This window comes from Pomacea canaliculata, linkage group LG2, assembly GCF_003073045.1.
Source record: "Pomacea canaliculata isolate SZHN2017 linkage group LG2, ASM307304v1, whole genome shotgun sequence".
Taxonomy (NCBI): domain Eukaryota; kingdom Metazoa; phylum Mollusca; class Gastropoda; order Architaenioglossa; family Ampullariidae; genus Pomacea; species Pomacea canaliculata.
The window spans coordinates 7,829,946-7,840,560 of NC_037591.1; the positions used below are offsets into that span (position 1 = coordinate 7,829,946).

At 33.5% G+C, this 10,615-nt stretch overlaps 1 protein-coding gene and 1 non-coding gene across 6 annotated transcripts in view; one reads left to right on the top strand and one right to left on the bottom strand.

Annotated features, from left to right (window-relative positions):
- The window catches only part of LOC112556231 (cyclin-dependent kinase 6-like), a 48,826-nt gene extending 39,532 nt beyond the window's left edge, over positions 1-9,294 (top strand). For all 5 annotated transcript variants that reach the window (XM_025225059.1, XM_025225055.1, XM_025225057.1 and 2 more), the window contains exon 7: positions 1,109-9,294. In XM_025225059.1, the coding sequence (XP_025080844.1) occupies positions 1,109-1,276 (168 nt within the window). In that variant the 3' untranslated portion in view covers positions 1,277-9,294. The remainder of the gene's footprint in view (positions 1-1,108) is intronic.
- Positions 9,295-10,320: 1,026 nt separating this feature from the next.
- Trnaq-cug lies at positions 10,321-10,392 on the bottom strand. The gene has a single exon. It is a non-coding gene; the product is annotated as a tRNA-Gln (tRNA).
- Between the last annotated feature and the right edge of the window lie 223 nt (positions 10,393-10,615).

Genomic DNA, 10,615 nt, shown 5'->3' on the forward strand with positions numbered 1-10,615 from the left:
AGTGAGGTGTTCGAAACCTTCGTCATCTCGGGATCAACTCATTTATATGAAGGCCGTGCCCATTTCCTTCCCTATGCCTTTCCTAACCTCTTTTAAATACTCTGCTGAGTGGTGACATGTGCTCATAAGACCTTTTGTATTATTTACTAATGCTTTTTAAACAAATTACAATCAGAAATACACATAATAATAACTGAAATAAAGAGATTTCCCTTATCTTTGGGTGAAAAACTACATCATGTGTTATTATCTCCATGGTTTGCCAGTTGTCTGCTCTTAGCAAGCATGGACTGTGTATCTGCTTATACAAGTTTTACATGAGATATAGAATGTAAAGTGCGAGCACACAGGAAGTTCATGTACTGTGGCTGAATGTACAAGAAAACAAATCTGGTTGAATAAATGTTCATGCTTTCCCAAATGAGCCTGCTTAGAGAACAGGAAGTCAGTTTCATTCCTATGTTTAGGGCTGACGTGATTGTTTTACGTAGTCGTCTGTTGTATGCAAACAATACTTCATGGCTCCTGAATGTAACCCTGTAATATATGTACTGCAACAGCAAGAGAGTTTTGAGGTACTGAAGATAGCATCTTGTTATAGGGCCTAGTCCTACATTTGCTGGTGGTCTCTTATCTTAATGTGGTCTCCTGCTTTTGGCGTCCGTGAGACCTTTTAAGTCCGCATTGGTGGTGTACTGCACTGGTTGCCAAATGCATTATGTTGCCCTATTCCTATATTCCAGACTTTTTTTGTGTTTTTTGTTTCTACTGTTCCTTACTTAAAGGGCCTTCATTTTGTTACAGGTTTTCCTTTTCATATTGTTTTTTCATGGGGTAATACAGTACAACTGAGAGTTAAGTCTACAGAGGAGTACTAGCTGGACAGTCTAGTTGTTAGATGTCTAGTGAAAGAAATGGGTTAGTATATAAACTAGCATCATGTGGACTGTTTTCAGGACTATTACTGAAGGAAGAGATGAAGTTCTAATGTAAGTTTAAAGGATTCTGTTGTTGAGAAGTAGTGAATATTGAATGATACTCAGGTTTGTGATGGCAGTGACAGATTTTTGTTCTCCATTCTATTTAATGTTTATGTATTTCTTTTCAGAGGATGCTTACTTTCTGCCCAGACCGCAGAATTAGTGCTAGAGATGCCTTAAATCATCGATACTTCCGCGATGATCTTGACAGCATTAGAACATCAAGTTCCTTGTCAACATCTGAAAATGATTCATTTGACACAGATGGGCGGTCCGACACACCAGTTAGCAAATGATGCTTTTTTGTGCCATAAAAATGTCACATTTTAGACTACATTTTCTCCCTTTGAACAATTGACGCTATGCTGAATATTGAACAGGGTTTATGATGTTTGTGTCATGTGTGTGTCTGCAGGTGTACATGTATGGTGTGTCTACATGCGCTCACAAGCGCTAACACTATGATAATAGTGAAATCAATGCAACAGAAACTGAATATTTTGATTCTTTCATAAAACAGAAATTGTACAAAGAAGTGTGAGAGAAGGGTATACATTTAAATGTTCATGGAAGGTCATTGAATGTCTGTATAATATTTTATGAGGGGGGTTTTATTTTTATTTTTTAATATTTTTAATACTGATATTTTAATAAAAAATATTTTTTTAGTTAAACAAAGTCAGGAATAGCTGGTAATTAAGAGATTTTGCCATAAATGTTTTTCCCGACTTGAGAATTTTTAAAAAAGGCCCATGCAAACAGCAAGATTTTGCTTATAAGGGAAATAACATCAAATATTGTAATGAATCATTAAATTGTGTATTTAAGACTTTCAGTTTCTCTCATTTTTGTTTCCAAGATGATTAGGTTGTTTCATCATGGTCAAGATTGATTCCTTCCAATTCAGACTAGGAAACAATAATAAATATGCTGTTTAGATATAATACAAGTTTTTTGTAACAATGTAACATTCAAGACACAAAAGAGTACCTGAGTCTTATTACACATTTTCAAAGTAGTAATGTATCATTTGCGTGTTTTTTTTTTTTTTTTTTTTTTGAATTTTTAAACATCAGACTTCAAGCTCAGTGCTGAGGTCTAGCTATCTGAAGCATAAAACTAGAAACAGATCTCAAGTTACTGCTTGCAAGCGCACTTCAGGAGCTTTCACAAGGTTTGAGCCCTATTTTGTAAAACCTGATATTGCATCATAAACATGTTTGTTAAAGCAGATTTGTTTAACAATATGTCATAACTTGTTGAAAGTAACAGATCAAGTATCAGAATATCAAATAGAAGTTGAAGACATTATTCACAGAGATGGACACATTTGTGAAATAAGTGTTTTGGAATGGCTGTAGAGAACTAGAGAGTATCATTAGTTTTATGTATTTTAGTTTACGTGTGTGTGTGTGCATACACATATGAACATATTTAGCCCAATTTTGTCAAAAAGGTGTGTTTATAGGTCTACTTGCTAATTTTAATAGTAAAGAGAGTAATGAATTGTTTTCAAGTTAAGAAGGGTAAAAAATGACAGATTGAACTATGTACATCTAGGGAAAATTGTATCTTAAAAAACATGTATGCTGTGCTTTGGAGAACATTTATATGCATCAAGCAATTTTGTCTTTTTAATTCTTGAACAAATTACACCCGAAGTGCTATTATTTAGATCCTTTTAATATTGTCATCTGCGTAAGTGCAGTTAAAAGTGTTGGTTCAATTTTCAAAAAATTAAATGAAAGCGAAAAAAAAATTCCTACCTGTCAGTACACTGCCAAGGTTTTATTTAAAATATAAAACATATTGTAACAGTGATTCATAATTCTGTCAGTGGCAAATCATTATTTATGTATAATTAATGGCACTTAAAAGCCAGTTATTTTCCTTGATGTCTCATTTCTGGAAGTTGCATTAGAGAAAAAGAAAATTGGGATATTGGAATATGTTACATATTTGTGATGTAGTTCCTTTTAGTTTAATTTGTTATTTTCTTGTAAAGATTCTTCATATAGGATCATTATGTCAGCAATAGACTTATTTTCGATACGAGAAAATTCATTTCACACAGATCTGAAGTTTTAAGCATTTATTCACCATCCGTCCTTGTGGCCATCCACAGAATAGAATACAAAATATTTATTGAGAAAATTCCATACTGCCTTACAAAACTTTTCTATGTCAAGTATATAAGGTCAATAAGGTTTTATTGTTATTTGTGGATGTGTGACATTTAGTCACTTTTTACTGTGCTCTAGAAGGTGAGTGAGAATGAGTTTATTTATTGAACAGTCATCTGTATTTTGCATTTGCTTGATAAATTGTTTTAGAATTTGCATTTTATAAAATAATGGCTGGACAGTAAGGGTGGACATTTTCTGCTCTGTTTTCCTGTTTTCTGCCAAAACTCATTAACACTAATGACAGCTGTTCAAGGCATTTTCAACCATTACCAATCAGATGTCTTGACTGTCAGGGAATCTTCAGTAAATAGCTTGTAAACATGGACTAAATCAAGTTTGTAACTAAACTTTAAAATTCTGCTGAGATAACTGCAGAAAGTAAAGAAAGATTATCTGTAGGAGAATGAAGATACTAATTTGATTGACCAAAAATTTTATATTGAGAGAATTATTGAAAAAAATAGTGTCATAAGTCTGAAAGTATCTCAGCTATAGATTAAGAATATGTGAATATTTGGCTTGTTGGTACTTAAGCATTGATTTATCTCAAAATTGTATTACTTTTTTTTGACAATAGGAAGCCAGTCTTATTATGTTAGATCAGCGGTTCTCAACCTTTTACTAGTAACGCCCCCCTGACAAACAAAGGTACATCCGCGCTCCCCCCTTAGCCAGCAATGTAAGCTAATTTCACTAATACCTGGTATAAGAAACTTTTAAAAAATGACCACCTTCGCGCCCCCTTGTAAGCATGTTGCTCCCCCCCCAGGGGGGCGCGCCCCACAGGTTGAGAACTGTGTTAGATCTAAAATTAACATGAAAAAAATGATACAGTGTTGAAAAAAAAATGTTCAGCAAAGCATTAAAGTCTACACATCCTCAAATTCTTCAGCAGGGCTTCTAATGGGACCATCATATTTCTGTTGTTTTACTGAAAATGTTTTGTAATATTATAGATTTAATTAAAATGTTGCAGATTTTAGATGAATACATTGAAGTATCTAACAAGAAGAACTATTTTTTATGCAAGTTTTGCAAGACTTGAAAAGGTGTAATTATCCATGTGAAATGGGGACCAATTTCAAAAATGTTTTTATTTTATATTTGCATGCACACTGAAACTTATTCCAGTTGAATATTGTATATGTTTGCAGTTTTAATATTGAACTCTGCTGTCTGTAAAATGTGCAGTGATTTTTTTTAAATAGCGAGGCATTTCTCAAATGTTTGTGTCACCTGTGAAAAATTGCATCCCTTTGTGTTTGAACCATAAGCAGTTACTATATCAATCCTCATATGCTTTTGCCCCCTAGGAAACTATCTCCCTTAATTTCCATCACCAGAAGAGCTCAAACATCTTTTAGAACTATTGTAATTTACACAGGCAAATTTTACTTGTGTGTATTTTACTTCCTGTGAATACAAGTTTTATAAAAAGTTAATTCTGGATCTTTTTATAATTTCTGCTTCACTTTTGTTTTTTCATACAGTAACAGAACTGGTTTGCAAATGTCCTTGGTCTGCTAGTGGTGAAAAAAGCACTTTTTACATCTAATAATTGAGTTACGTGTCAATAGTTAAATGTCTTCATAGCACATTGTATCAATATTACATTGTTCACTTCTGGGTGGTACAGTACTGTATAATACAAGTACTTTCTACAGCTTTATTTTAAATACTCAGAGGTGTTTTACACATTTAACTTTGCACCCACTAAGTGGGAAAGTATGCTAGATGTTCTTTATTGTTAATAGTGTCCAAATATGCCTTCTGTGTGAGAGTATTACACTTCAAAGGGGAATGTTCAGTGTCCTCACATCAAAAAGAGAGATAACTAGTTAATATTTGTACGGGTTTATTTTTGAACTGTACTACATAAAAATGTTATTTTAGAAGAATGATGAAGGTAATGAATAATAATGTGCTTAAAGGCGAAGTCGTCCCTCCTGAGTGAAGTGAGTGGTATCGCCCATGCGAGGGAAGGTAGGAGTACACGCGGTGCGGAATGCTAGCGGCCAGTCGTCTTCAATTACACCACCGGGTACTCCTACCTTCCCTCGCACGGGCGAAACCATTTCAAAACACGCCCACTTCGACTTCGGCCTTTAAGACATTTTGCTTGAAAGCATCATCTTACAGTAATAATAAAAAGAAAATGTTGCCCACATTAACGGGAGTATACTCAGCAGCATACAGTACAGTTGATTAAACATCATCGAAGTAAGTGCACGTAGAATTATTTTGTTGAAATATTTCTTTGCAAGAAAGAAATTTTTAGCAAAGTGGTAATGAACCATAAAGTAAAATTGCAAATTTTTTTAAATAACATATTAAACCTCGAAGATCTGTTTCCTGGCCAAGACTTTATTTTTTTGAAAACATTCTGTAAATGTTTGAGACTCATGCATTCGTTTAGTTATAAGAAAGTGTTATATATTTCTAACTGCTTCTTCTTCATTGTGTGTGCTCTTTAGAAGCTAAATTAATCATTGAACAACAGCTAAATTTTTTTTTTTTTTAAGATGAAGTTTGGTCATTACTTTATGTGGTGTTTTTACAGCAGTTTTCTCCCATGGTAGAGCCCATCATTCTGTATAATGGCACAAGTTGGTAATGAGTCCTACACCAAAAGCAGATGGGTAGGAAATTTTTGACTGCATGTAAGATATGCAAGGAAATATAGTTCCCAGAGAGAACATGCACAAACTATATAATTAAATCTGCTCTTTTAATAAAAATTAAAGTATATATTATATTCCTCCACAAGCCAGCTTGTGCGCAGTTATATATCGTCACTTAATTATCCTTTCATCTAATCTTGGAAATCATTGTGACTGATGATGGTTTGTTTGATCCACATGGGTCATAAGTGGTTTAGCTAAAATATACATGTACACTTTATTATGGCTGTATGGTAAGTTTGATTCTAGAATACATTCTTGCCAACAGTCTGCATTTCCACCCAGATCGAGCGTGTTCGTGTTTGTGTTCAGAATTTTTTGTATTATTTGCTACTTTATTGGGGTTTTTTCCATGCTGTTTGTAAATGAACACAAAAACTGATTTGTGAGGAGACGATTTTGTAGCAGTTTTATATGCTTTGTGTTTTATGCAGGGGTCTATTTGTTGCATGCATTACAGAAGGCCAGTTTCTCTTATAGACATGATGCACTAATTTAAGTGATCCACACTTTTTGTTTTCTTTTGGCCTAGAAGTGTTTCAATTTTGTAAATAAGTTGATTTTCTGAAAATGTGGAAGTGAGTGATCAATTAGCTTAATGGATTGCCCTGTGTATGGCAAATGGAGTGGCTCTGAGGAAGTGGCAGAACAACTGAAACATATAGTGGCTTGCCCTGTAAACAAATGATATGCATCAAACATTTTTGAAGTCGTACAAAAGATTTAATTAAAGATGATTTTTGCTTCCTTTGAGTAAGATTTGTATATGAGAAAATTTTTAGACTACAATGCAAGAGCAAGAGAATAAAAAAAAATAAGTGCTGAAGGAAATCTAACAATTTGATAATTATATAGTTATAAGGAACTCATATAGGAGACTACCCAGCTTCTTGTTACAAACACTCTATATCTTTGTGAGGGATATTGACATTTTTTGCTTCTAGTGTAATACAAATCTCAATTTTATTATGCGCTTATATACCTGATCCATTTACTGGTGAACAGCATTGTTTTAAAGTACAATTTTTTATGCTAGTATCAAGATAGAGATGTTTGAAGTCTTAGTCTTTGTTTACTTAACAAATTAATGTTCTTAACAAATATGGCTGATTTTACATTATATTGTTGAGACGCAAGGCTTACCCAAGATCACAGTTATTTTTAATCGAGTGGGCATACTTAAGGTATTAAGTGTCCTCAAAAGACTATGTTGCTATTTCAAAAAATTTTAGTAACTGTGAAGTACACTTTTAGTCAATAATTTACGCACAAAACAGCTGTTCTCACATAACATTTTTTATTTGCTTTATTCTTTAATTATATCCAATGCTGGAAATGTTTTACTGTCAAGAAAAATGAAAAATATACTTTCAGATCTAAGCATGCTACTTTAGATAAGCAGACATTGCAGCTGAGCACATTGCTATTGTCATCATCAGTTTCAAACTTATTATTTGTGTTTGATGAAAAATAATTATTAATGTCATCTTTATATGATATTATAACATCGTTTTCATCTTCAGTCTAGAGTTTAAGAGGCATTCGAATCTCATCTCAGAACTGGAAATAATGAGAGCTTATTTCTTGATTTATGCCTTTTTTGGTGGGTGAGGGGAGGGAGGATTTTTAGCAGGAAGTATTTTTAAGGGATACAAGTCTATAGAAAGTAGCTTTTTAATAAAATAAATTATTGAAATTGTCTCAAAAATTTTGTTATGCTCTAACCTGTCAGAAATAGTGCTGTCATAATGATTATGTTAACAGATGGTAATTCCCCAAATCTGAGAAAAACAGTTCTGTTCTCAAACCTTTAAACATTACAGTTCTCACTTGGATTGGATTTTGCAAGGCCAAGACCTTATCTCCTGCACTGTCACAAATATCACTTTGGTAATTAAATAAATCCTCATTCGTATATGCTTGAAAATCTCCCAATCGTAAGATGGCTGTATTTCATTCAAACAGGAAATTGTCCAGATATGAGCTTATTGTGGGCCTGCAAAATATTGAAGAAATAATGTTTTGATGCTGTAATTTACAAGAAAAAGTAATTATTGTGCTTCAGCATTTTAAAGAAGATCATAGCTAGGATAAATTCTGTGAGAAAAATGGTCATTTGGTAAGAGGACTAATAGAATAATTAAGTGTGCTGCAACCTAATAAAAGTGAATTTCTTGAGCTCAAGAAATTCACAATATTGTGCCATTTATGTAGATTGTATTTTTCAGCTGACTTGTGAAATAGGAAACAAGCTAGGGCTCCAGTTATCAATCACAGTTTGTTCACTGCCTGTTAACAGTGTTAGAACGCTGCAATAAAATTTTGATTTGCTTGTTTACCAAGGCATTTTCCATATTTGAGTGTTCAAGCACTGATTCATCTTTTCTTGAAATAAGGTGCTAAGTTGATGTGTTTTGATACAAAAAAAAAACCCATTAAATTATTTTACCTGTTGGGATGTTATTAGAATTGGTTATGCTGATGATATCTTTCATGTGAACATGTGAGAAAGTTGCTGAAATAATCTTTCTTTCAGCCTAAATTTTATTCTCATAATTTTGCTTACATAAAATTTATCTTAATTAGAAGTTATTTGGAAAGTGACACACTACGATGCAAGTGTCTAGTATCCAGAGTTAATAAAAATGATTTTTGTGGGGAGCTGGAATAGCAGCAAGAAAGACTGACAGAACAAAACATCTTAAATGTACAGATTTAATGATACAAATAGATGCATAGGTAATACTTCACCTTTATCAACACACAAAGAATTCATGCAGCTCTGTAGAGGACAAAAGTGTGACACATCAGTATATCATCTTAGCACATTTAATATTTCAGCAGCATTTTTCGAGTGTAATATTAGTTTCAGGAGAAATAAAAGAGAACACTGTAGAAATTTATAACCTGGGAAAAAACTCGAACTGTCTTTAGGTGATTATGTAATATTGTAGTTCACCAATAGCATCATCATATGTATTGTCTGCTAGAGCAATTTCCTGGGGCTGGGTGTAGAGTAGTCACAAGCTGAATGATTAACACAGCTATCAGTTAAAATGCTTTGAAAATATTAGCAGTTGAGCTGATTCCTAGGTTAGTGCCATCCAGCTAGTGATTACCAGCCTACTGTTCACTTGCCTGAGGGTGGCATAAGTGGTACTTTTTTGTGGTGATATTAATTGCTGTTATGTTGCTGTAAAATCTGTTGGTTCTCATACATTTTTAGGGGAATCTATCTTAAAAATATTTAACCAAATCATGTTAACCTTCAGTAAATTATTATAGGGTTGCTTAAACTAATAGCTGTTTTTATTTCACTGTCAGTGACTTAAAACTGAATTTTAGAAAATGTCTAATAGTTCAGTTTCTTGTGTATAACTAACTTTGAGCAGCATGAAGTTTCAGATCATGTATGGACTGGAAAATAAACATGTATACATTTTTTAATTTATTGTTCTAGTGTTTCTGTTTCCATCCATATGTTGAAACAAATGAAAAGCAAGACTGGAGAGAGAAAATGAATGTTTCAGTGAAGTTTTAAGTGAACTATTGCTCTTCTTCCCCACTCTCTCTCTCTTAAACACATACACTATCTACCACATTTGAAGAAAAGGACAGCAGCAGTGCCTCAGAATGTAGAGTTTGACAACGTAGTCTTCTGTTAAAATTTATGCAGGAATACTTCTATATGCACTTGTACTGATTACTTAACAACAGGCAACAAGCCATCACCATGCTTGATTTTGCAAATAAAGTCTGTGCATGTGACACTCCTGGACAACTGTTAGTGAAAGCCAAGGTCATCGCTAGATTCTGTACAAATAATCATTTAATATTTATTAGTATTGTTCATTAAGCACGGGAAGGTGGATCATAATCCTCAACTCCTACCTATTACCAAGATAAAAATCTTGCTGGGTTTTCCAGAATCCTGGCAGCAAGTTTGCTTTTCCCACCATGTTGGAGGAAAAGTGCTTACCATCTTTTATTTCATCTTTACATATTGTCATCAGCTTACGTACCTGAACAGTAACTTACACAGGATCCTTAAGATATACATTTTTCATTCTGCTGAGCTAAAAAAAGGAAACCAAATATATTAAGAACAAAAAAACAGAATTTAGATATATTTTAAAAGAAATAACTGTTGAGAATGGAACCAATGTTTTACCCATAAGGAAATCTGCATTTGTTATTGCACTATAGCTGTTGCAGAGTATTTGTGCAACAGTTAAGCTATATGACTATAATTATTGGCCAAAGAATTTGCCATCTTAAAGAATTTGTATCAACTTCAGACTATGACAAAAAAGAAATAATTTGGGTTCACAAGAGCCAGAAATTGAGAATGCCACCTGAGAGAGATAAAAGCCAAAATCAGACAGGATACTGAGACAACAGAAACGGCAGAAAAAAAAAAATTCACTGAATATTTTTTTAAAGCGCGTTGAAGGAAAATAAAAGTATACAAGTAGGTCCCACCGAGATTTGAACTCGGATCGCTGGATTCAGAGTCCAGAGTGCTAACCATTACACCATGGGACCTCCTCACGGCTGAGGTGATTAGTAAGGTTAATATTTAAAAGGAGGTAGCACTTAAAAAAATTATGTATATCGAAATGGTTTACAAATGACATTCCAAAAATTACGTTCTTTTTGTGTGTTATTTGATTATTTTCGATAATCGCTACGTTTTCAAATTAGAGCGAATAACATCAAGGGAGATAACTCTCAGTGACTTCTGGCGCCAGTTGCGGTTTTCACAAAC